The 27290-nt window shown below is 40.5% G+C and overlaps 1 protein-coding gene and 1 long non-coding RNA gene across 5 annotated transcripts; one reads left to right on the plus strand and one right to left on the minus strand.

Annotated features, from left to right (window-relative positions):
• The first annotated feature begins 217 nt into the window (after positions 1-217).
• Positions 218-18980, plus strand: LOC137668318 (uncharacterized). 3 transcript variants are annotated; one of them, XR_011048922.1, is made up of 4 exons: positions 218-675; positions 12480-12609; positions 15604-15666; positions 16634-18980. It is a non-coding gene; the product is annotated as an uncharacterized lncRNA (long non-coding RNA). The 3 variants fall into 3 exon arrangements; XR_011048921.1 differs by lacking the exons at positions 12480-12609; positions 15604-15666; positions 16634-18980 and adding exons at positions 1227-1374; positions 2287-4262; positions 5884-6889; XR_011048920.1 differs by lacking the exons at positions 12480-12609; positions 15604-15666; positions 16634-18980 and adding exons at positions 1227-4262; positions 5884-6889.
• KCNG3 (potassium voltage-gated channel modifier subfamily G member 3) lies at positions 16807-27072 on the minus strand. 2 transcript variants are annotated; one of them, XM_068409739.1, is made up of 2 exons: positions 26450-27072; positions 16807-17452 (listed from the first exon to the last, which is right to left on the minus strand). In XM_068409739.1, the coding sequence occupies exons 1-2, from the start codon at positions 27070-27072 to the stop codon at positions 16807-16809; spliced, it is 1269 nt and encodes a 422-aa protein (XP_068265840.1). The 2 variants fall into 2 exon arrangements, with proteins under 2 accessions (XP_068265840.1, XP_068265833.1); XM_068409732.1 differs by having other exon boundaries at positions 26417-27072.
• Between the last annotated feature and the right edge of the window lie 218 nt (positions 27073-27290).

The following is a 27290-nucleotide window of genomic DNA, read 5'->3' on the forward strand; positions in this document are numbered from 1 at the left end:
GAAGGGCAAACGGCAGTGGGATGCAGGCTCGCGGCAGGTGGTGTGGGGGGGCGGGGCTGCCGTCAGCCAATCAGCGCAAGCAGGAGGCGAGGCCCCGCCCCCAGCGAGAGGGAGGGCTGTGAGGGGAGGAGCGGGGGGTCCCAGCGGGCGGGCCGGGGTCGGGTATCGTCGCGTGTGGCGGTCGGTGGTGGGGCTCCGCCGGGCGGGTCGGGGGGGAGACACGCACGGGTGAAACAGGCATCGTGTGCGCGGTGGTCCCCCAGCGCTGGGCTAGCCCGCCCTTCCCCTCCTGAGCGCTGCCGGCCCCGGCGCTCCCTCAGGCCGCCGCCTTGCCGCCGCGGAGGTGGTCACGGGCGGCCGGCGTGTGCGCCTTCTGCTGCCTGGCGCGGGGTGTTCGGGCTTTGGTGGCGGCTCGCTTTGGAGTGTTTGTTTTCTGATAGAAACGAACAAGGAGCAGCAGCGGGATTGTTTTCTGGAACTTAATCTCTGTGTCTCCATCAAGTGATTCCCTTCTCTCCCACCGTCTTTTGAAAACACCTGAAATCTATAATTTGTTTCATAGAATAAGACTTTTGTTAAATGAAACCAGCCTCGTGAGCTAGGGGAATAGGATGTGATGCTGCTTCTGTTGTGACTTGAATCTTCCTGAGAAGTCCAGCAGCCCTAAGGCTGAAGGTACAACACGGTGGGGTTTTGCCATGCTTAAGCTCAAGGGCCTGTAGGTGTTGAGTGGTGGCTTGGCTTCTGTACGTGCCTCGGGCCATAGGCAGTTGCCAGCTGAGATCTTGTTAGTAATCCGGAGCATCCTGCTGCTATTGGAGTCTGACACCTACTGTTGGTTAAGATTAAACATACTGAGGGCTTATTAAAAAAGAAAGGATCATTGTTGACAATGTTTACTCGTTGGTGACCTGCACCAGTTAGAGTATTGCCTGTTAGGAGTCCCACAGAGAGTTTTGCAGATATGCTTGCTATAAAAATATCTGTAGTCATGCGCTGAGTGAAAACTATTAAAACATACTTTGCTTATAAATGGGGAGAAGATCTCTTCATAGGAGATGTTTTAGAAAGTAAAATACCCGTATAAAAATACGTATGATATGATTTCTTTACCCACCCGTGTAACACCTTCTACTTAGTTTTTAGAATTTGAGTTTGGTGGCAGCAAAATGGAGCCTTGAGTCTTCTTGGATTTATCCCCTTCTGAACAGACGTGTCTTATACAGGATAACTGCTGCTCAGTAATGAGGAAAGCCCCTGTGAGCCCTGTGCGTCCATTTACTTGTGAGACCAGGCCTATGAACCAGAAGCAGAGGTCCTTGTTGCACCAGTTCTTATCTGTGCCTGTTGCCCTGGAGGCGGGTTTTCTTCTTGGTGAGACTTCAATTCCACAAACTCAGTCTCTGCTGTCCTCTCATTGAGAGAACCAGCTGGATGCTCCATACGTGATGCCCTGAGTTGACGTTCTGACTCTGTGTTAGGAACATCAACTGGAGAGGATATGTTATTTGCTCACTAAGTAGGAAATTTATGGAAATATTTTGTAAATGTTACAGGAGGAATTGTGAAATCCCTGTAGCTTTCAAGACTAGGCAGTATTAATGAACGGGAACATGTACTGCATAATTTATGGTAGAAAAGAATTTGCTGATCAGGATTCTACTTATTTCTGAGAAAACTAAACTAGAAGTTATGTTTGATTACAAATCTGTCTGTAATGGAGCAGAAGACCCTGAAGAGGGGGTATACATATTCTTTTAGAAAGAAATGCTATGAATCATGGCTAGGTTTCTGTGGTAACAGTCCTGACCTATTGAAATCCATGGGATCTGGCTGGTATTATAACTACTCTGGAACCTTCCCTGGGCATATCTGTTTGCAGATGCCCTCTAGCTCCTTCTGTCCAGCTATTTCAGTATTTGCCAGGAGAAATAGGTATGGTTGGCAAGCTTGCTTACTAAGATTGTTTTAAATTTTGCTCTTCTACATTTTTTCCCAATATCAGTACATGTTATAATCCCAGAGGAGCACAGGTTTTGTGGCATGGAGACAATGCGATTGTATAACTAGTTCTTGCTTCATGGATGCTCCTGAATCAAGTTCTTGAGACATGATTCAATATTGACTGGAAGCTGCAGAAAGAAAGGGTTTGTGCCCTGGAGTTCCAAGGAGGCTGTGAAAAATGTACAAATATATCCCCTTTTTCAGTGCTTAAAAGTAAGCTGTGAAACTTTGTGCTGCAAGCTGTTGAAACGTAACCTAGGTACTGTCTCTCTGTTGTTTTAGCTCAGAAAACTGAAGATGGGGAATTGTTTCCCTTGCAAGAGAGATGCATGGGAGGATGACATGAATAAAATTACAGTTACAAGTGAAGCTTCTGCTGTTGTTCTTGTAACACAGGAGCATGGGGACATTCCGTGAAAAGGAAAGTAAAATCAATAGCATAAACTCTTCCCTTTAAAGGAAGAAACTTGTTTTTGCTTCAGGCTCTTTGTCCATCTTCTGTTGTAATCTCTAGACTTTTGTCAAGACTGCTTTGCTTATTAGACTTTCTGACATATGGGTAATTAGACTGTAAAACTTATTGCCATAGGAAGTAATTGGGGCAAAATGAGGCCACTCACTCTACCAGGGTTCAAAGAAGAACTGGGCATCCTTGTGGACCATAAAAACATGTACAGTTAATGTAAACAAAGTGTCCCGGAAGAAAAAAGGCTTCCTGTGTTGAACTTTAAGCTGAGCTCTGAGTTTTAGGCACTGAGACGAATAATTCATGGGGACTGGTAGTTCTGCATCTGGTCTGTTACTTTATACTTCATTTGCAGTGTAGTATTAGCAGCAGCTAAAGACAATACTACCCTACAGGCTACACTGTAGTTTAATCTGTTCCATTTTTTTCCAGATTTTTAAGGTAACTGATTTCATACATGTTGGTTTATCATGGCTCTCTCCTGGAATAGCACTAAGATTATGCTGCTAGATGAGTAGATTTCTGGGAGTGAATGAAAGAAGCAGAATACCTTGAGTTTATTCTGCTGCTTTGTTGTTGTTGTGATTTTTGTGTATTTATTTGCTTTTTGAGGATAAAATAAATAAAAAACCAAGACCTTATTCTGTTGCTTAATGAACAAAACCTTCATATGCTGATCATTATTTCAGCACAGATGTCTGTAACTCAAATTCTGTGAATCTGCCCATGCAGCTCTGTTCTTGAATTGCTGAGAACAACTGTGTGGGTGGATTTAGAACATGAAATTGCTGTGTGCACTTATGTTTTGTTTATGCAGTACTCATTTTTAAGAGCACTAGATCGCATTTGCTTAATATTTGCTTTGTGTGTGTCTCTGTGTGTGTGTATAAATAATACATACAACCCCCCCAAACTAGGAGATGATCACCAAGCATAAGCTCTATTAATGCAGGAGACTGTGACACTGTAAACATGTTCCATTTGAATCATGTTATCAACTGAAAGAAATGCACAGAATAAGGCAGTAGTTACTTCTAAAACCCGTACCTGAATTTATTGCACTGAATACAGCACAGATGACTTTTGGAAATACACTGCTCTTGTCAACTAAGAGATTTCTCTTTGATAGACTTAACAATGCTGAAAATGAATAAAAATAGTTTTTAATTTTAAAACTGTTCATACAGTTACAATATTAATATAAATTTAACCAAAGTTTTACTATGTGTCTTTCTCATAACAAAATTATTGCTTTTTTTTCTGAGGGAGATTGGATTAAAGAGGCAGACATTTATATCTTCTCTATTAATTTAGAAATAATCCATATTTCACTTCTGTTTCATGGGCACGTCTTTGTCTTGACATAAGGCTTCTACATGTGAAATACTTGATAGTAATAGTTACTTAATAGCAATTTTGGCAATAAGGGCATTGTGTTGACTGTAGTATGATGGGGATCAGCAATCTTTTTAAAGGTGTTGAATTTTATTGGGGGTATCTGCCTCTTGTTACGTATGTATAGTATTCTTTCCAGGTTCTCAGGCAGAACTTGTCTGAGAAAGTAAATTAAGGAATTGAAAACCTGATGATCCAATTATTGTAAAGCCTAATGATTGAATAATGCTTCTGGGGCAGTAAGTTATGCTTTTTGTAGACCGTTTCTCTGCAGCTATGTGTTACCTGCATAAAAGCAGAATGGAAATTGTGAAAGTAATGGTTTATTCCAGGTTAGCAATGAAGTAATCTTTTATCCTCCAGTCTCCAGATGTGAAAAGCATTATAGGAACCTACAGTAAGTATTGCTTTCACTACTTTTCAGCTTTGTTGTGTTTGCTTTTTTCCCCTTTATCTTCAGAATTGCAGAAGCGAGGGTAAATTTTTCATCCGATTGAGACATCAGTGTTGGCTGTCAGTAAAATAATAATGACCTAAAAGCCCTATTTATTCTACTTTTGAGAAAGTAATCTTGAAATCCCCAGGCCCCATCTCTATGGCTTATAACACTTCCCACTTTTGAAATGCTGTACTTGAAGGTGGATACTTTGCCTCATGCTGTTGACTTTGATAGGGACAACCACAGCTTGAAGTTTCTCTGCCTGCTTTCTGCTGTGACATATTTTTTCCTTTACAACCAGAAGGGAAATCTCATGATGGCAGTATCTTATTCTTCCTGAACTTTTCCTTTAAACATTATACAGGTAGTGAAATAAGTTCCCAAATAAAGTGAGCAGTCTCTCTGGACATCAAGAGGTAAATGTATCTGCAAGTTTTTCTGTTTTCACACTGCTGCCAAAGTCTTCCTTCACCTCTTCCTTCTCCCTCCCTAGGCTATAAGTGTCCCTCTCTCAAACAGTCAACAGTCCACAGAAAAAGTTTATTTTTCTCAGATATGTTGTAGATACTGGGAGGATGATGCATTGTCCTTGTCTTTCATTTCTTCTTGCCAGCCTTCTCATATTCAAATCCACGGACAGGAGTCCAGAGACAACCACATCCTGAGTGCAGTATTGTAACAAACTTCCCTGAATAAGGCAAGAAGATTTATAGACAAAAAAAACCCTTCCTCTGCACGTGTGTTAGAGGAAATTCTCTGTACATTTGTATAGTATGAAGCAGATAGATAGTAGGGTATTGTGATAGCCTGAGCAAAGATCCCATGCACTGTTTCTCAGTATTAACAACTAAAACACAATTGTCTTGGAAATGCATGGGGCAATTTATGCCAGGTGGCTTGACTTAAATACCCAAGTCTTTTGTTTTCTTGGTCCAGCGCCCACTTGTTAGTCACTCGTACCTAATTTTAGTAATTATCAGTCACATTTCAGAACATTCTATACAGCTATGTTTGGGCTTAATTTACCCTTTCCCAACAGTGACACTGCACTGTATCTACTCTTGGAGAAGGCAATAATCAATGAACACGCAGGATTGCCAACACCAGCTGTTCAAAAATCATGAGCTTGGGTTTAAAAATTCGTCAGTTTATTCATGTTTTAGCATGTGATCATGTTTTACCACTCCTGTCTCACACCTCAGGATATAAGGAACGTGAATAGATGAAAGCCTCGTTTCACATGATGAGTTTCTGTAACAACTATCATAGGTAACAGGTTTCAAAAGCTGGTACCTTCGGAGCTGTAATTTCCTGAAGAAGGTATAAACTGTTAGTTAGAGCTCCACCCTCAACATAGTGCAAAGTGACTTACAGGTACATGTTGAGGCAATCCTGTTTGATAGAGCGCATTGAACCCATGCTGTTCAGGACAAAGAAACAAGAATAACAGCAATTCTTCCACCAGAGGATCACTGCTAATAATTCTTAAGGGGGTGCCGTCAAGTAGCAGTGCTTTACATCTAAGCATCCTTGTGAGAGCACTAGACATGTCTTGTAAAATCTTTTGGTTGCCTTTTAGCTAAGGATATGTCTAGGATGCAGAGCCGAAGAGTCATCTCCCAGTTTGTTCCTGGACACAGTTTTCCATGGGAAGGAAACTACTGCAGCTTTTGGCTGAGTCTCTAGACTGAGTGAATAGGAAACCAGGACCATGCAGTGCACCATGAGTACTCAGCCAAGATGTAGTCTAAGAAAAGCCTGCATCTGCAGCTCCAGTGAAATGGCTGCAGTTCTGCGGATCCACAAAGGTTGAAAATGACAGATCTCCACTACGTTACAGAGGAGAAACGGAAATATAAGGAGCAAAAAGAGAACTTTCCTCCAGAAGTACTCAACTGGGAAGCTTTTAATCAGAAATATGCTTTTCAAGTGAACCTCCAAGTTATACCTGTGCTTTGGTTTGTATCACTGAGCAGGCTTGAAGCCCACAGATGGGATATCTTTTTGGATGAAGCTGGACTTCCTGGTCGACTGTAAGATGCACTTAAGGAACACACCTAATGTGCTCCAGTTGCTAATGAGCACTCAGACAATAGGACCAGACTAGAACTAGCCTGAAGTAGCAACGCCCCCCCCCCCCGCCGCAAATGTGTATGGTGTGGGTGTCGGGTCTTCAGCATCAGCTGTATCATTCTGCACATCGCCTCTCGTCTCCACTGCTTCCCACAGTAGGCACAACCTGGTAAACTGTGGAAGATGGGATGTGAGGATGGATTTTCTAGATCCCAATGCCTGCCTATTCACAGCTACTACCTCTAAGCCCTTCCAAGTACTGCCATGGGATAAAGCCATTCAGAGCTGGCTGAACTCTTACCATACTCACTCAGAAGGCACAGCTTTGCCCACATTATTTGTCAGCAGGCTGTACTCGGGGTTTCTATTTGATTAAAAAAAAAAAAAGCATGCTTAAATTTAGTAGTACTAATGTCAACTGTCTGGTTACTAGACAAATCTTTCTCATAGGAAATATTCTTGTTTTATGGATCATTTAGCACATCAGAGGTAACATAATAAAAATAAGATTGCTGCCATGAGATCAGTGTCTCCTGCATTGAAAATAATGCATAGTTTTGACTACATTTATTTTTGAGGATTGTATTCTTCCAGCAGCAGAAACCGTTATCCTGTGATACCTTTACAACTGACAGTCTCCTAATTATCTTTCCTGCAGCATCCTGTAGTCTCACTGACATTCTATAAGCATGTAACTATTATGGTTTTATCTCTTCATATGGTAGCGTAACTCAGATCCGTTTCAGGAAGGCTTGCAGGTTTTTTGATGCATTTCTTCTTTGTCTTGCTGCATTATAAATATTTTTTTTCCTTTTAAAATATTCTGTCAGCTGTTGTATACCTGTCTGTGCTTTCTTACTGCCATCAGAATAGGGACACTGTAATACTGGGAGTACAAACAGATGAAAGAACTATCTCCCTCCTTATCACAGCGTTTCCCTGCATAGCAGAAGGAAGTTGAGAAGATTAGGTAATAGTGTGGAGAACACTGATAAAGTCCAGAGTGAGGGGAAGAGGGATGCTCAGTAGGAGCTCTGCAGAAAGCAGGACTGGAGTATGCTCTGAAGAATAACAGCAGGGAAAGCTGAAAGGAACTGTTCCTGAGCCAAGTCCTTGCGCACATTACAGGGTTGGATAGTGGCAGAAATAGGGAGCCCTCCAAGTAAATGCTGCCTGCAACATCTGCCTCTGCATTGTGAAGGAACTTTTCTTTGGCAGAGCATAAACAGCCTTACAAAGCCTATAGTTAGACTGGAGTTCTTCATACTGTGCTTTGCATCTCTATTTATAGTTTCCTCCCAAGCAAGAGATGACCCGTGTGAGTGCAGGTATGTGTACGTGGATGGAAGCAGTATGATTCAGTTGCTGACCACACTTACCATTTGAGTAAAAATTTTTGTTGAAAACATGTCTTTTGACAACATCCTCCTAAAGATTTTTCACAGTAAATTTTGCTGAACTGTATCTGGCTCCCTTGTCTTGCATAGGTTCTGTGGTGCCAGTTGCTAACAGAGAGTTTCATTTGGCTCGATATATAGGAGCCTGGGCTTTTTCAATGGCAAAATCTGAGTTCTGTTTTCTCAGGGAGTATCAGAGCTTGCAGTACCATTGGTGGTGCAGGCATGTTCATTTAAGAGTGCTATATCCTATGCACTCTTAAATATCCTATATGCAGCCTGAGGGAACTGAAAAGGGGTGGTGAGCAGATGTGGAAACAGAGATTTGGCACCATGATTTTACTTGCTTTTTACTTTGCATACTCTTGATTGTTTCTCCTCTCCAATGTAGTTCTCTTTTTAGATTCTGCAGTGTGGAGCTGATGTGATTATAGTTTCCTGAAGGATTCCCTGTCTCCTTTAGACTACAGTATTTGTTTCTCACTGTTTGAAGGCAGAATGGAAACTTGCTTCTATGCATCCTCACGATTGCTGGAGGCACCACTCTGACCCCATTAAATTGCTTGTCCCAGATCCAGTTGCCACCAAACAGACGGTATCAGATTAATATAATCTGAAACTACAAACTCAAGCTTCTTAGCACTGGCTAAACACTTGCCTTATAGTGTAGACATTACACTAAAATAATGGGAACCAAATTACTCCAAGTTCGTTCTTTGCTTTCACTAGGTTATTGAATTATAGCATCATATTTGTAGTGCTTCAGGGAGAAATGAATTAGGAGTGAGATCTACACACTTGCCTTACAGGAAAGTTTTATGGGTAGAGACAAGGGAAACATTTTCCAAATGCTACTAAAAAGATTTTGCTTAAGGTCCCATATATTTTCAATGTAATCTAAGAGCTGACTTTGATTCACACGTAAACGAATTAGAACTTTGGAACAATACTTATGTGTGTTCCCTTTTGTTCCTTTTTGGGTGATTGCAGCCTTAAAGCTTAAATAACTTTCTTAAAGTTGGTTACAAAAAAAAAGAAATCATAAAATATGATTTGCACATTTAATAGACAAGGAGGAAATAAAAGACCTAGTAGGGAGTTTATGGATTGTTTATGACTACTGGTAAATAACTGCAGGTTTCTACAATGGACTTCCAGTTTTCCCTCTGAACTGTAACATTCAGGCTGAACATCTTTTGATTCAGGAGATCTGTATCTCTCCTTTGAGCAGTGAAAATGCCTAATCAAGTACTGTAGTGCTTATCTTATGGTGCTTTAGCTGAGCTTTTGTTTCATACTTTTTTTAAAAGCAAAGTAGTAAGTATTGTTTGTAGTATATCCTGCTTTAAAATAGTAGGAGAAAATGGATAAAGATGTAGTTTGGGAGCGCAAGTTATGGAGCTGAACACAGCAGCGTTTGCTGCATATGTTATCGTTAGCCTTAGAGTGCGAGGAGTTGGCTGATGTGGTGCTAACTGCAATTTTAGCCTGTGTTAAGCAGCAAAAGGTTGTGTTTACTGTCCCAGCTATCACGATTAAAGGCTAGGTTAGGGACCCTTCATGCCGAGATGACACATTTTCATGGAAGTTTCCAGTGGTCATCTCTGAAAGGAAAAGATGTGACTCTTGGGGAGGTTTTAAGTCAAAGCCCTCTGTTTGCTTTTGTGTGTATTTTGAGTTGTAGCCTGCAGTCCCTGGATCCCCTTTCTGTGGATGCCCTATGCTTTATGGTAGTCATTAGCACATGACGGAAAGGGAAGCGACTGCTGAATGGGATGAGACGGTGCCAATTTCTCTTTTATTCTCCTGATCTGAGAGACTGCATCTGCGAGCAGGCACATTCAGAAAACATTTAGAGGGAAACAGTAAATCACAGATGCTGGCAATACAAGTTATTGTCACAGTGTGTAACCCAAACAAATAGGTGAAAGCTTTTCTTTTTAGCAAAGGAGGCAGGTCTCTGCTGGGTTACACTTACCAGGGATGAGCAGACTGGAGAACTGCTTTTTAGCACAGTTCCTTGAGGGGCAGGATGCTCAATTTATATAAGCATGTACCTATGGAAATGACAGTAGGACAAAAAAAATGGGCAGGATGGGATGGCAGACAGTGGGCTGGCACTGTGATTTCAGAAATATTTGGTGCCAGCGCAGAAGCCTGCCAGTGTGGCTAGTGGCAGAAAGAAAATGGGGCAGCTAGGAAAAAGGTAAAAACCAAAGAGGAAAGGAGTTGGATGGAAAAAGTCTGGCAAAGGAAGAAAGCAGAGATGTATTTTCAGGGAGGGTATGGTAGGATAGCAGCAGAGATGGCGAAGAGGGCTGAAAAGCACAGCAAAGTCCTATGGTGTTTAGTGTCTGAGAGTTATCTGCATTGCATGTTCTTAGGTTTTGGTGAGTCACTTAGAAAGGACTTCATTACTGTCTCAAGAGTTTTTTGCCTTGTTGGATTTAGTGTTTTTAACCTCTCCCTATCCCTCTGCCCCATTTCCTTTTTTCATTAGTCTTCCACCTGCTCTCTGCAATGTCCTTTCAGTTAGCATGACAATCCTGGACTCTTAAGTAGGGATAAATCCCCACAGCAGGGAACATAAAAATACTAATTCCTCTTACGGATCTTAAACTGGGATCTTTAATACTAGAGTGAAAGCCTACGAGTTTCTGAGGCTCTTAGTTGCTTCTAGCATGACTCTTACATGCTGGTGGAAGTATTTCCAGCAGCAGTATTTCCAGCCAGTGAAAATGTACTGTCCAAGCTTGGTCAGTTTGCTTTACAGTTTATTGGTAGAAACAGCAATTTAGAGTAATCAACCAAAAAGTAAAGAAGTACAAATCTGTAACTCCAACATCCCATTGGCAATTCGGCTGTCAGGTCCACTCATGTTGGCAGGAGTAGGTGGCCAAAGGCAGATAGGTGACCTTTACTGCAGAGTTGTGAGTGGATTTCAATGGGCTGTGGGATGCGAGGTGCCAGGATAACACTGTAGATGAAGGGTGGGATGTGGATGATTTAGGCTATTTTGTGTTGCTTTGTAATAGCTTTGCTTTGCATGACTGTTTCTTCCCATTATATGTGACATTTATTGTGGGGGAGGAGAGAGCTTCTTATCCTACACTGAGACAGAAATGTATGGATATTTATTCTCAGCTATCTAATCTGGAGTTGAACTGCATTTCAAATGTGAATGGGACAGTCTGTATGAAAAGAAGGCAAAGCTAACAGCAGCCTCAGTCCCTGGATGTTAATGTTTAACCTTAATGCTCCTTCAGTGAGGATCAGGTGAAAGCAGAAAGAGAAAGGTCTAAGAAAACAAGATGGAGGTGCTGGAGATGGAGTCTGCTGTGAAGAGGGAAGCAAATGAGCTTCAGGGTCCCTAGTCTTGTGTTCAGGGTAACCTAGCATTTACATCCAAGACTTTGTCTTCCATAACCCAGATGACAAATAGCTTTTCTAAAACAAAGCAAAAGTCATATTAGGTAGCTTTTATTCACTGCTGGTTGCCTGACTCCCTTGAAGAAGATTTTTCTCTTCAGACCTTGAACTTGAAGCCAAACTCAATCCATTTTTCCAGATTTGTTCTTATAAATAATCCTTGAGAAACAATGTATGTGTTTTATGTCTGCTTCTTCATTTTGTTTTGACAGTTCTGTTGTCCATAATTATAATAGATATTCAGTTGCTGAAGAGTAACCCTGTGTAGGTTTAACTTTATTTTTTGTCTCAGACTAACTTCTGGATCAAATATTCAAATTTTCTATTGAGTAAAACTCCTAAGTTCTAAATGGCAGACTTCTCAGTAGCCAAAAATTGTTAAAAGGAAAAGTTTTTGCCAGTATGAATAGCCACAGAATTAATTTGTTAAAAAGAACACATTTTATAAACATTCGTGTTTTGACCACTAGTCCATGAAATATAGCAACATGACCAGCAAATTTTATTATGTAATTTTTATGCATCTAATTCTGTATTCACATCAAAAAACCACATTTATTACCTTTTCAAATTATCGTATACATTTTTCTTTACAGATAAGCAAACAATATATAAAATTAATGTTATACAAAATTATAAACCTTTGCATTTGTAAAGAATCAAGGAGTCTAAAATGTGTAGTTGCAAGCATTCACATTTCATTAATTTGACCAAAGCTTTATATTCTTCTTCTGTAGCTCTTAAATTTCTTGTCAAGCATATTGTCAGTCTTGGTTGCTCACTGTGCGGCCTTCTTGATGCTTAACCTATCCTGTCATCTGCAAAAGATACTCCCCACTTCGTGTTGCACTTCACAGGCCATACATCATATTAGTTTTTCACTATGAAACCAGTGTTTTGTTGTTTCTTCCATACGGGCTGGGGCAGCTCTTCAGCTAGTGTAAACTGTCACAGCTCTACCAAACCTGGAAGACCTTTCTCACTAAGTCTCCTTATTTTCAACGGGGATCTGTTTTATATAGCAAGTTTAACTAGCATCACGTTTACTGACCTGCATGTTTGCTTTTACAAACAAATAACAGAAAATGAAGCAATTTCCTTTTTTAAAATAATAGCGAAACATTTTTTATAAAGCAATATAATCTTTTTTGCTATGCGTAGCTTATTTAATTTTCCAGCAAATGTCTCCTTAGAAGCTCATTTGAAAGGATAATTTAAAATTTTCAAGGTACTTCAAATGATCAAACTTTAATCAGTTTTATCCTGAACCTCTTAGGTGGGAGAAAATTCAGAGCACAGCAGACCTTGTTCGTTGTGCTGGTTCCCAGGAAACTGGCTGGTTTGGCTGCTGAATTTAGCTGGCTGGTGTGTGCACATGACCACTTCCTGGCAGACGTTCAGATCGGGTAAGATTTTTGTAGTCGTTACCCAGAGGGGAAGAGACAAGTGGTTTGAACCCATAAGGACTTCAGTTTTATTTTGGAAACATGAGGGCTGAACGCTACAAAAGCTGAAGACCGATTCCTTTACGGGCACAAATTGCATACATGATATGAAAACTCAGTACCTTTTCCTTTAAATACATGGGTATCAAGATATGAATCTTACATTAACAGGATTTCTGCCTTCCTCAAACTTGCTCCTATGTACACCAGGATAAGCCATACAGTAAGAATGAGTATCACATATTTAAATGGCTGATCCCTATGCTGATAAAACTGTTTAAAATGACCAATCAAATTAATCTTTTTTTTTGGGGGGGGTAGGTATTCATCAAGACAGTATCTTTTCCAAGTCTTACATCAAGGGAAATTATAATGCTCGGTTCTTTGTGATCTTTGGGATGGTGCTTCATGTAGAACTGTAGAAGGAAAATGTACACTAGACAGCTTTCCATTCCAGTGATTTCATTAATGATCAAATGCTTTTAAATGGCATGCAGTACCTTGAAGGACTGCAGCCAATATATAGTTCCCAATAGGTCAGTCCTAAGGATTGAACGTAATGTATAATGTATGATTAACCTTTGTTGTCATCAAAACATACAATGGCAGTTCAAAACTCATTGGCATTGGTTTTAGTTTTAGATGAACAGAAAGGCTGGATCACAATTATAAGCTGTCTTCATTTATCCCCAGTTTTATTATATTTGTATTTCATCTTGGTATTGAAAGAGGTACTGTCCATGAAGTATTTTGTTGTATAGGGTTCAAACTGGCAATGAGTAGAAATGAGCCAGCTTGTCTTCACTTGGCTTTGAAATGCTGTATTTCGAAATAGAGCGCTGCATCTCATGTCTGCGTAAAACTTGGTCTCAAGTAAACTTTTAGTAAAACAGTTTAATCTGTTTAAAAGTATGCTTATTTTTGACTACACATATAATTCAGTTTTTTTAAAGTTTCACTAAAAAAACAGTGGTCCATTGAAAATAAGATGACATATATTACTAGAAGTCAGGAACCCTATTTACTTACTACAAAATTCTGTTTTAAGGCTACCATTGAGATCACGTTACTTCAACTTGGTTTCTAAGGAAACTAAAGTCTACACACTGATAACCATACAACAATAAAAAAGCAAGAAAAAACCCCACCCCAGTATGTCTCCTTAGTGGACTTATATAGAGAGCAGTTTCAAAATAATATTTTATTATAACACAAATTAAAAAATACATTAGGTCATTCTGTTCACATTTTGCCATATAAAAAGTGAACATAAGCTGTTTAAAAAAAAAGTACAATTTAAGATAATCTCTACAGACATTCCTTTTCACGATTATTTTCATTAGATAATCTTTTTACACTGGGAAAGGATTCTTCAGCTGGAAAACATTTTATAAAGGATCAAACATTTTGTTTGTATACCACATATAGCTTGGATCTTTGAAAACTTTCTGTCCTTAATTGCTTATACAAAATGATTCACGGTGCAAATTGGTACTCAGAAGTTATTATGTGCATTAATTTATATTTTTTCCTTTGTACAGGCATCTAAACATTAGATTTATAGGTAGTGCTGAAATGCATTTTATTTTGTCTTGAAATAAAGATTGCAACATACTTTAAAATATGTTCACATTCTGTGTGGATTTCAAACTGTTGTCATCGTGATGATGGTTTAGGCGTTTTGTGGGAGGAGGGTTGTATCTCAGAGTATTGGTTTGGTTAACTACAATATACGGACAAAAGACAAAGTTAAGTTTTAAGGAGTTTTATGAAAAACAGTATTTTTCCCAAGTGTTAAAAACAGCATATGAAAATCCATAGGGCTAAGTTCCTATGTGGGTTTTTTTTACCTATGTTTAATGGAAAAAAAATTGGAGCAGAATATAAAAAAGAGCTATTTTCTCCTTGAAAATGGTTTTGATATTGTCAAAATAAACTTTTCATTAGAAGATGAAAATGTCATGTTCTTCAACAGCTGTGTTTGGATTAGGCCTGAAATTTCAATTTTGTCAAGGAGGAAATTTTTTGTGACGAGCAAAAAAACCATTTCGACTGACTATAATATGTAATATATGCAGGATATATAAAGGTACACATGCAGGAACACAGAGCCAGCATCTCCGCTGGTGTAAAACATCTAAGTGTCTCTGAAGTCACAACTTGCCTAGCTAACGTCAGCTGTGAATCTCACCTAAGGAAGAAATTTTTGCTTATCTCATACTCACCTCTCTGTGCAATGCTGGAGCTGGTTTCTGAACGACATGATTCTAATATAAAAGGCATAAATATAGTAGTACTGGGAACTACAGAGCTAACCTTCTGAACACCAGAACGCGTCAGTGGCAAGGAACAGAGGTATGGCTGTAACGTTACTTAATAACGTAGTCTTGGAAAACTATTGAAGCAGAAGTCAAACTTGTCTGTAAGAAGGCTACTAAAATTCTCTTCAGGTGTCAGAAAAATTGTCTTTGCAATGTAATTCTTTAAGACTACTTAAGACAAAGACCACTTAAAATGATAATGAATTTTTCAGGTCTCAGGGTAGAGCCTTCAATGTACTGGTTACTGACCAATGTGGTACTTTTATTTGAGTGAACAATTCCAGAGATGTGTTTTCTAGGTGGTACTCGTTTTACTTCTAAAGCTTTTAACAAATATGTATATAAAAGATGCTTCTACGGCACACTAATAGTAAATGCGGTATTTTCAGGCAAGCACACCAATTTCAACTATGCTGACGACTCTGAACTTCCATGTTAATAAGAAAGCTCCCTGTTGATGTGTATTGGTACCCAAATTTGTAAAGCTGTACCTTAATGTGTTTTAGTATCTAACTGCGCATTTCTACGTAGCAGCCTTTCAGAATTATACTGAACGATGCTATTAAGCAGTACTACACAAGAAATGTAGTGAACAATATTTCAGAACCTAACTTGATGCATTTTAATTTTCTAGTTACATTGGAGGATATACCATTTTGCCAAGTGCAACTCACACTTCTGGATTTTACTTTCTCTGGTATGCTCTGGGCTTTTTACAAACTGTTTTTACTGCTTTAACTGTTTTTTACTGTTTTAAAAACTGCCATTAAAGTGTATCCTTCAGTAGGGATTGCAGATAGAGATGATGAAGAGTCTCATCTGACAGGGAGCAGCTACTTGTTTTCCAGTGCTTTGTCCAGGCTGTTTCACGTGATGGAATCTTAGAATTTGTCTTAGAGAACTTTCACTATGATATATATGTTTAATTAAATGGGGGAAAAAAAAATCTATGCTTATGTGTGTGTAACTTCAGGTGGATGGAGTTGAACTGAATGTACGGAAAATTTGGATAGCTTCCCCACTAAGCTACCAGAAAATATATTTATCAATGCCTGATTTTTTATGCTGATCTTTCTAAAGTACAACACTTGCTTCTACTAACAATTTGGTTCCAGAGAAGAAATTAATTGTGGCTAAGGAAGTCCTTGCTACAACATTCACAGGTGCACTTCTTGCACTTCTTTAAATTATCAAATTCAGAGCAATGCCACTGACTTCACTGGTTTTACAGAAGATTTGTGTGCTTCATCAAAGATCAGAATCAGGCCTCAAGATTTTTTGCCCTGCAGACCTATACTCTTCATCTTTCCTGAGTTATAGAACCAGCTCTACTCTGTTGCGAAGCTCAAAAGTAGCAGTGATTCTTCTTCAGTATCTAATTGGGTTATCTGAGTTAAAAGTGGAGATACTTCAGGCAAGCAGTTATCAATGCCTCTAATGGAGCATTTAGATCGAAGTCTTTGAAAAACTTCTGCTACACGTTGCTTAGAATGGTATAGGGTGTTATTATGGGAATGACACATCTCAGTGTTAAGCCCATTTTTTGTTCTGCTTTTGTGTGGAAAGGCAAACTGTAGACCAAAATGGTCTGGTGAGGACTTCTGAATCCTCTTTTGTCAATTTTGTTCTCTCAAATTTGAAACATCACTCCCTCTCCCTGCAAGGTGCCCAAGGCAGATGGCCATCCTTTCTGTCTGAATGGTGACGGGCTTTCTCCAGGCGGGCGAGAATGTTGTTCCATAGGACCATCCAGTCAAGGAGGACACGCGAAGGGACCTTCCACCATTCTCTTCTAAGACAAAGCTTAGCAAGTAACTACAACAGAATGCAAGTTTGGTCAATTTAAGAATTCAGCAGAGAGGCTTCTACTGTACCTAGCGGATCGGAATTTGAGCTCATGGTAACATTGCACAAAGCTGTGGTAAATGAAAGTGATTGGCAAGGCTAATAAAACGATGCCACTAACCACACAAATTCCTCCAAGAATCCTTCCTGGTACAGTGATGGGACACATGTCACCATAACCAACCGTGGTCATCGAGATGATCACCCACCAACAAGCAGCAGGAATGCTGGCATAATCCTTATTCTTTGTTCCCAAGTCCAGCCCATTTTCAAGAAGCTGGGAAAGTGCACTGAAAATTGCCATAGCAACACAGATAAAGACAAGTAGCATCACCATCTCCCTGTAACAACGCTTCAGAGTCAGACCAAGTGTTTGAAGGCCAATGAAATGACGAGCCAGTTTAATCACCCAAAAAATCCTCATCATTCTTAAGACCCTCAAGGTGACTCCAGCCCTCTGAAGCTGCGAATTTTCCCCCGTTAAAACTGTCATTAGAACAGAGATGTAGTAAGGAGTAATTGCCAGTAAATCAATGATGTTCAGAGGTCTTCTGACAAACTCACACTTGTTTTTGGAGACGATGAACCTCACAATGCACTCTGCAGTGAACCAGCCTATGCAGATAGCTTCAATTATCCTGTCAAAAGAAACAAAGTACAATATTTATGTTCTGTGCAAAAGCTTTAGTGGATGTTTGGTTTGTTCACAGATATTTCCGAACTGACACTCAGACCTTCACAAACGACAAACAGAAAGCCACACTATTATCCTGCGCATGTAGCACCAGATTTCGGCAATTAACCTGAGGATCTAGAGAGGAGTTTAAACTGATCATTGCTAAGAACTCACTCACTGATCATTTTCTTTGAATTATAGATTGCTACTGGTCATAATACTGGGCTAATACGCCTACACAACTGGAACCCTACAGGAAATGGTATGCCACTGATGGGAATGTGTAACGTTATCTGGAACAGGGTTTTTTTTGGGGTTTTTTTTGGTTTTTTTTGTTGGTTGGGTTTTGGGGGATTTTGTTCCTTTTTGTGTTTGTTTTAAATCTGTGAGGCCTGATCCAATTGGGAATGCCAAGGACCATGGATCAGTGAACTGGCTGGTTGTGAACAGCAAGGTATAGAACCAGACTGCTAAACTAAAATGGAAGTGAAGATGGACTAGGCAGAAATCAGCTTTTGCATTGGATAATTCATGCAAATTGGCTCTTCAGGAACCAATCTAAACCAGCCTGATATGCATCCCAAACAGGTGCTTACATAGAACTATATTCAGAACTTTACAGGAATTGCCACTAAATACAGTTGGTATTTTATTTTTCATCATTGGGTACACAAAGTAATGAAGTTGTGTCCTCCCATTTACCACTATGCTCTGCATTACTGAATTTTTTTCTTTTGTGTTAAATGTAATTCCACCTAAACTGTGTTGCAGCAAAAATGTCAAGGTAACCAAAGCAATAGGCAAGATCACCTACTTGCCAAATAGAAATAATGGCCTTAAGAAAAATTCTGGAAGGTGATTTCAGTATGTTCTTAAATATTGTCAAGTACCAGTGCAGTGAATGAGACTTGAGAATCACAGAATCACAGAATCAATCAATATCTCAATCTGAAACCAGTGGAAGGCAGAAACAAGATGAAAATGTTGCTGTAAGATTATTTAATAACTGTTGTGCATGTAGTCTCAAATCTCCCATCTTAAGAATTCAGACTGTGCTCACTTGTTTAATACAGGAGGTAATGGGAACTAATCTTTCCCTCTTTCCTTTATCTTTTTTCACCAACAGTTTGAGCAAAGAAAAAGCCAGTCACCAATGCATTCTCATACCAACAGGTCTGAAACCAAACTGACGTGAGATTGGGGATTTGAAAATACTACATTACAACCAGAGCTTTTTTACTACTGCAGGGATCCTAACAAGGTAGTGTCTGTAGAAACATAATGTAATAATGTTTTGCAAGTAATAATCTGTCATTTCAAACCTAAAATTTTGCTTCCCTAACACATCTGCATTATTTTTTACTAGTTCTGAAAGCTATTGTTATTATTAAGACAACAGCCTGTTAGAAAGACAATGTTCTTCTGTAACTGCTGTAATTATACTAATGGACTCTATAAACTAACTTTCATTAAAGTGTCATAACGTTTTATTTATTTTTTATTAATTTCATTTCATTCATTCATTCACTTTAGTTTTACACTAAAAAATGGAGGAAACAGTAACAGTCAGTTGATGTAAAGTTGTAAGGTATACTGTAATTCCAGACACAGCAAATTTAAGTGAACATAAATTAATTACTTAGTTATTCACATAGAATCAGACCTTGGTTTTCTTGTTTCATGAATAACAATGAAAGTTCTGTAAGCAAGTGGCCTTTCTTCATAAAGTGCTTATAAAATACTTGTTCATGTCAGCACCTTTTCATGGAAAGACCTGTGAATTTCAAAAATAGCTTGCTCTTATGAATTATGTGTTCTTTTAAAAATTAAGCTTTTGAAAATACTAGTGCTTTTAATAATGATAGTGAGTGATGACTACCTTAGATGCAGATTTAATTTATTTTCAAAAATGCTCAGATCATCATGTCTTCTAAACATAAGCCATGTATGAATATATGAAAGTTATTGTATGAATGTGGATTGTCATTCCTTTACGTTGAAAAAAGTCAAGAAAAAAATGTTAATGGGTAAGTTCTCTTAAATCCTTTTTACACATGATAAGGAAATACCTAAGACTTTCCCTAGAAAAATCAGTCAAACAGCAAGATCGTGGTAATGGATGCACTGATAAAATCTGAATGTACTTATACGTTGGCTAGTTGAGATATCATGTAATGATTAAAAGAAAAATTGTATCTGGATAGACCGTTGTCGCCAGGAATATTGAACAACTCCAACAGACTCTGTTTCATTACATTTTATGAGATTTCTCTGGTAGTGCTGCTTGTATCCTATGACATGGAGCATTTAAATGAAAAAGCAATTCATAATTATACAATTTAGAGCTTTTGCACTCAGTGTTTCCTCCTGATGCCCTGGTAATGTTGGAAATGTGATTCCTCCATTTTGTCACAAATTAGGCAGATTATCTCTGAGTTGAGATTTAAGGAAGTTAGGTCCTGGTCATGGTGATTCAGTACAAGTAGTCTTTGTGAATCGACATTGATTCAGTGGTCTGGTATAACTTTGGGGAATGGTTATGCAAGTAAAAATCCATGAAATGTGATCAATCCATTGTTTTACTCTGGCAGTTCCTAGCACAAGAGATACTGTAAATCAGTTATACTTAGGTAGGAAGGACTGAAGAAGCCTTTTATTGTAGAACGGACCTGAAAAGAGCTAAGGACCATCACTGATGCAAAAATGACAAAGCAAGATCAAGACAGTGGGAGATGCATTACTGCCACTCCATTATACATTGCACTTCCCTTTCTCCATTCTATATCTATCCTTCTTTCTCAACAATTATACATATCCTGGCTAGGGAGAAGATAATGAAGAAGGGTGTCCCATATTTTTTATTTCCTCTCCTTACTTCTTAGCCACCAGTGAAACATTTATCATTTTTCCTCTCTTGTCATTCCTTTTTGCCTGTGTAGATGGTTTACAGCAGTCCTGGTGGATCACATAAAAGTAAGTGTTTTGGTGAGAACTAGAAACCTCTGGCCTGTGGAGAAATCTGGAGCTACATACTATATTTCCACCTTCAGATCAAGTCTCCCTCTCCTTATAGTGACTTATTGTTATAGCTAACCTTGTTAATGGATAAATAACATCTAATAAAGAAAGAAAATTTAACAGTTAGTCCTTAAGAGAACCGAGTATGAAGTCAAAGTCAAATAAAATGCGTACATTCAGAAGACTAACGTTACTGTATCTTCTGTAATCAATTCTTAAAATATTTGCTGCATATTCACAGGACAGACTGCCTTTCATTGCCTATTCCTGGAATAATGGTGTATTAAAATCTGTAACTATATAATTAATAATGAGCTTTATTTGGTAAAATGCAGCACCTATTTTATAAACTTCCATCACAGTTTTCGGTTGGGTTTTTTTCCCCCATTAGTTCAGTTTCAAAATAGCTGGTATTCAAAAAGGAGAGGGGAAATTAAAAACAAATTCATGAAGTGTTTCCTTGAAGATTTCCCACAAAATTTATAAATAATAAGAGAAAATACTAAGTCCTAATTTTTATTCAGTTACAGGTTATTTCTGCTCAAACTTACTGTTCATTGTCCCAGACCTAAGCACATGAAAGAGGGTTTTTCTCCTAAAATTTTAAGCCTCTTGGTACTTAACAGTCTTTCCAGATTGCTTTAATGAGTCTTTTGTTACACAAATGGAAAATCAAGCCTTCGTGAGCCTCGTTTCTACTAAATCCCATCACTGTTCAATTTTTTGTTCCATCTGATAACTTCCTTTCAGAATAAGCTATTTTATGTATGAGTTAAACCCCTTCAGAAATTATTTTTTTCAATCACTAACAAGACTAGTTTATTATTACTAAAAAAATCATGTTGTGAATGTCTTAGAATATGTCAACTTAGCATTATTCTTTGCCCCAGCATGCCAGTTTGTATACTTTCAATATCCCCTGGTGAGTTGGTTGAAATCTAGCCAAAATCATCGTTAGTAGCACTATGATCTATTGCGCTTGTAAATAAAACATACACATAAACGGGACACATGAGGAAAACGGATGATATGATTAAAGACAGTATATGACAGGATTAAAGATTAAAGGCTTTCAGCACCGATCTGTTAAATTGTTGCTAAAGCCTATTTCCATGTAAAGCACATAAAACCTGAAAAACATCCAAGCAGTAGCCAGAATGATCAAATTCTTGCTCGGGAAGACTCCTAGTCATTTCAGCAAATGTCTTTTTTTTTTTTTTTTTTTTAATCCTTTTTAAATCAACAGGGTTTCTGTCTCAGTAAAAACTGTAGAGTAAGGGCCACTGAACAGCTCGTTTCCCTGCATTAAAAACCTTGCTGGCTTTTTTCCATTCTGTCCTTGCTTTGGTAGCAATGAAACATCTTGATGCATTAAACTCCGGTGCCTTATGTAGGAGGCTGTAATGACCCAGCACTCCCCATGGGAAGTGGCAAATGCCTCTCTCAGCTCTCGGGGGATACCTGGATATGAACATCTCGAGCCCTGAGGTTCTCAGCATATTTTCCATATACTTTGAACACGAGTGGCACCAAGCCCTGGTTGAGTTCATTAAGATTCTCCTGTGGCCAGGCAGTGATACACGTCTGTTCTTTGTGGTACATATATTTTTCAAAAAGCTCGTACATTCATTACAAGAATCCACGTCCATGTTTTTAACTTAGGTCTGTAGTTCCATTCTTTACCTTCAGCCTACTGTTTTAACTTAGCAAAAAATGTGGTGTTCAGGTTAGATCTTACTCAGGAAAGAAATTCTAATTTTTTTTGAACAGATGTTGGGCGTGAGCATTCGGGTGTTCTGAAATTCCACCACCATAAAGGAATAATGATTTTTGTGTGTCTCAAATTCAAATGCAACTTTTTAAGCTGATGTTTTGCAGAGATGAAAAAAAGCCCACTGTCATCTGTTGAGAGCTGCTGTTTGGCAAAGTTACTGTGTTTATTTGCTTTTGCTTAAGAACACAGCAGTCATATAGGCTTGATAACCAAATGATTCTTTCAATACAAATTTAATAATGATTAGTAAGTGGAAAAGGGGCAACAGTCTCTCCCTTGTGCTAACAAGCTACTCGTATTTAGCGTTAGAAAAAGAGTTAAAGGCAGGTAGATAGAACTGTGCTGGCAGTAAGTCAAGCAGCTTCAAATGACTTCCTATTACAGGCTTGAGAAGCTCTCCTCAAAAGATTATGCTTACGATCAGTTTATGGACAGGTCCCTGATCAGAGACTCGCAGTATGCATCTGCTGGCACAGCTCAGAGGAGAGCAAAGATGACTTGCAATTGCCAAAAGCAACAGAAGGGGAGACAGGTGTCCCTGCTGTCTGCTCCTAAACTGTGCAAATCTTTAGCTCTGATAAGTGAAATGTGCCAATGCAGGGAAGAGAGCAAAAACCTTAAACTGCAAGAAGTTTAATGACTCATCCCTCATCCTGAGAATGGACCTGGGGAAGCCAATCCCTCTACAAATCAGGGAATTATGTTGTCAGTGTCTGTAAGATCTGTGAAATTCAGAGGTCAGACTCCCCAACGCTCTCTCCTTAAAAAGGCTTACTTGGGGACTTCTCTGTTGCCCTCTAAAGGGTGTTACTCCGAAGGATCAGAAGTATCTGTAGGCTGTTCACCCTTTGAGAGTGCGGGCAACGCAATGCTCAGAACGTAATGCTTTCTGAGAAAAGTTTGGTGGGTTCAATTCCTCTCCTGGTGAAGAGGTGTTCATACAAGAAAAACAAACACAGCTGGTATTAGCTGGCAGCTGCAGTAACCCTCACTGCAAACCTCATTAAAGGGGCTGATTTTGTAAATTACAGAGTTAGTGACCCCCTCACTTCTAGAGATGATGTCCAGGTAAGCTGGAGACACACTGCTAGAGCTATTTCACTACAGCTGCCCAAAGCCGTTCTGGGGACGGGTCCCACAGTTCAGCCACAGAAATTATCCATGTGGCACATTTCTGAACTGTACCATAACATCGAGCGAAGGACATGAAGTTTTTATTAGTAAGCATGTGAGACACTAAAAATATCAAGGTTGCTGAATTTCATGAGGTAGTTCTCGCCTCTTCTAAGCAGTGGCTTATGCTGATCTGAATAGTCGGTTACATCCAAAATCTACAGCCTAAGGACTTCTAGATAAGCCCATTCAATTTTCATTTCTAAAACTTTTCAAAATATGTTTTTAGAATTATGTAAAGTCTTCATACTAGTAATTAGTGTCTTGTGAGTCAAAACTCACTTGCATACAGCATTAATGTCACAATTTCTCTTGACAAAAATTATTATATTATCATGTAAGATAGAATTTATTTATTTCGATGAAGAAACTTGGTTAAGAAACAAAAGACAGAATTTGGCTTCAAACTTTTAAATGTATCAGAAACCAGTGGCCAGATTTTTAAAAGCCTTCTCACCTAAGATGGACAGTACTTCCAGAGTACGCAATCCCAGATGCTGCTGTGTGATTTCTGCGGTCAGACTTTCAAATAAGACACTTAGCTACTTAGGTTTTGAAAACCTAAGTAATTCAAAACAAAATAACTACAAACAAAAGAAAATAAAATATAAATAAATATAGGGAAAAAAAGTCAGATGACAACTGGGCATATTAGGTCAAATCCTATAGCATGTGTAAGTAGTTGTAACTAAACTGGATCACTCACTTAAAAGCAACTGTAGCTCACAGCTTTTTTCCCAGCTATAACAGGCTTTTTAGTCATGATGCAGCATATGCAATAACGAAAGGAGCAGCTCCCATAAGAGAACAAGGCCACCTCAGCAGGTGACCAGCTGTGGACAGAGAGGAACACATCGGTATCTGTTTTCCATGCGTTCACCATTAAATTGCTATCAGTTCCTGTGCAGTGAGAGCACACAGGTTAAGTCACACGTGAAATGAACCAGCCTGTATCGGTGTTTACATGCGACAGACTTTTGCAAAAAGATGGTCAGAAACTGTTCAGCCACAACTTTTACGGTTATCTCTCTTTTTTTGTTGCAATTCCACGCAGTATGACAACCAGTGCTGAAGAAATCCACCCTGCCATTGATAGTGGTCTTTCTGGTTTTAAAAGCAGCCTTCACTGCCCTGTGAAGTGCTTGGCTACATTGTACCTTACAAGTATTTAGGACCTTATCCTTCAAATACTTGATATACAATATGTGCTCATTCAGAAGAGTAAAATTATGTGTGTATATAATACAGATGTTCTTGAAGACAAAGGCACTATGAAAGAAAAATGGCATGTCCTATGCCTTGTTCCTCTTCAAGTTGAACTTTTTCAGTAAGAGAAAAATTGTTGACTCCCACACCATGAAGACGTGAACAAAGACGCGACCGATGTCGTTAGTGCTATAGTGGTGTTGCATCTGTATTCCCCTGTCTACTGGGGGTATCTTAAGCAATTTGCTGCCTCACAAAAAGATCACCGAGAGCATTCACCCTTTGAAATAACCTTGCAAAGTTTAAGTAAGGCTTTTTAACTGGAAGAACGAGTAAGAGCAACTTTGACATACCTGAATCTAAGTAGGAATCAACAGCTTCTCAATCGGTACCTGCTTTCTTTTTGTTCATACAATTAATTCTTTGGCTCAGCTACAATCAGAAATACAGGTGCAGCTTTCCATTAAGCTAATGGAAACTATGGAAACACTTTCCAAGGAATTAATTTGGCTACTAAGATATAATATATCACATTCCAATTAACTCTATGGTAAAAGATGATGATTTCATAACGACAAGGCTGCGATTTCACTGTAGGGCCTCTTTAGCAGAGCAGAAGCTGAAAACTTTTTGTTGAATATCCTGTCTGTTTTAAAAGAAGGGAGAAGCTAGCAAATACAAGAAATGTTTACTTCTTCCTTTTTATGTCAGTCTTATTTATGGCAGAAATCCTATCAGAGTGCTCTTGATTCTGTTCTCTAGGGAAGAGAGTGAGCAATGATACTGAAGTCAGCAGAGTCGCATGGATGTAACCCTGAACTGAGGTCACAAAGCAGATGAAAAATGATTTGTTGTTAATCGTAAGGCTCGGGATTGAGCCTTACACCCCGTGCTCCGGTTTCTGCAACTGTTTTGCAATGTTTAGTGTGCTTACACACGTTTTATCTAAAGGAGATGTAAACATCTGTTACACTCATACGCTGGGGCGCTTACATGATGCATTTGCAAGAGCTTAATGCTCAGTCTGATCATCTCCTGTGTTCTCCACATAGAGAATCTGAGGTGGAAAGAGGAACGGGGGTACGGCTGTTCCCACATACAAGATTTTACAAAAGCAGAACCGTAACAGGCACTGGATGTGCTCCAGCAGAAGGACCTGTAGGAATACATGCAGAGTACATACAGGACTGTGCTTTTCCTAAAGGAAAAGAGAAGGGAATTGCATTCTTTTAAGGTTTTATGTCCTTTTTCCCCCACAATCGTAAGGCCTAATACGATTTTCTGAGTGTCTGAACTTCTCTATGTGGGTAAGGAGTCCCGTGGCTCCTAAAAGGGGAAGAATAAGAGCTCCAAGATCCTGCAAAGGAGGATGCACCCTTACAGAGAAGAGGAGCCCTATTCCGATGGCACCTGCTCCGCTGCCCGCCTGCCCGAGACCCCAGCCTGCCTGCCGGCCCCGGGCTGCCGGCGGCACGGCTGCTCCCTGCGCCCCGCTGGCCCGGGGCTACGCTCCCGCCCCCTCCCCTGCACTCGGAGCCGCCCGGCAGAGCCCGGTGGGAGCCGGAGCTGCAGCGCAGCGGCCGCTCCCTCGAAACACCCCCACATCCCCCCCCGGTTCCCCAATTCAGGGCTGGGGTTTTAAGGCGCGCAGGCGATCTGCGCCGGCTACAGCTATGGATGGTCAGGACGAGGGTCAGGACACAATGGACGGGACACACGGGGACCGGACAGCGGGAAAATAAAGGATCCTCCTACCCTGAGGGTTCCCTCACTGACTCTGCTGTGTACCTGCTCTGCTCCTCCACGCTGCGGTTCTCCGCCGCCCGCCACTCGGGCAGGGTGCTGGCGCACAGCACCACCATGGACACAATGACGAAGAGGATGGAGACGGTGGCCAGGACCTGGGCGGCCACGGAAGACGTGGGCTCCTCGAAAGTCCTCCTCATCCTCTCCAGCCACTTCCCGCCCTCGGCTCCCGGCGGCCGCCGGCCCTTGCCCTCGGGGCCGCTGGCCGCCTCTCCCGGCGGCTCCTCCGCCGCGTAGTAGGTGCACGTCTCGGACATGCGGTCGTCGAGGCGGCGCTGGCAGCAGTAGTCAAGGTGGGAGCCCTCCAGCCCCCAGTAGATCATCTCGTTGTAGAAGGAGAGCTCGCACATGTGCGGCACGAAGCGCAGGTGGCCGTGCCGCACGTACAGCATGATGAAGCCGAAGGCCTCCGAGTGCCGGTCGAAGAAGTACTCGTTCCGCTCCCGGTCGTAGTCGTCGCACACCTCCAGCACGTCCTGCTCCGAGAGGCAGCCGTGCAGGCGGCTTACCCGCCGCAGCGGGAAATCCTTCAGCACCTCCCGGGAGAAGGAGTACCGGGTGCCCCCGACGTTCAACACCACCGAGGGGCCGCGGCCAAAGTTCATGGCTTGGGCGGGACGGAGGAGGGGAAGGGCGGGCAGGGCAGGGCAGGGCGGCGGGCAGCGCGGGCAGCGGAGGCTGCCCCGGCTCCGGCTCTGCTCGCACCGCTGGCGCCTCCCGCTCGGCGACGGGGCGGGCGGGGAAGGAGGGAAGGCAGGAGAGGCGCCGCTGCGGGCGCCCCAGCGGCCGCGCAGGAGACGGGGCGCGGCGGGGTCTGCGCGCC

This window comes from Nyctibius grandis, chromosome 1 (genome assembly GCF_013368605.1).
Source record: "Nyctibius grandis isolate bNycGra1 chromosome 1, bNycGra1.pri, whole genome shotgun sequence".
In the NCBI taxonomy this organism is placed as follows: Eukaryota; Metazoa; Chordata; class Aves; order Nyctibiiformes; family Nyctibiidae; genus Nyctibius; species Nyctibius grandis.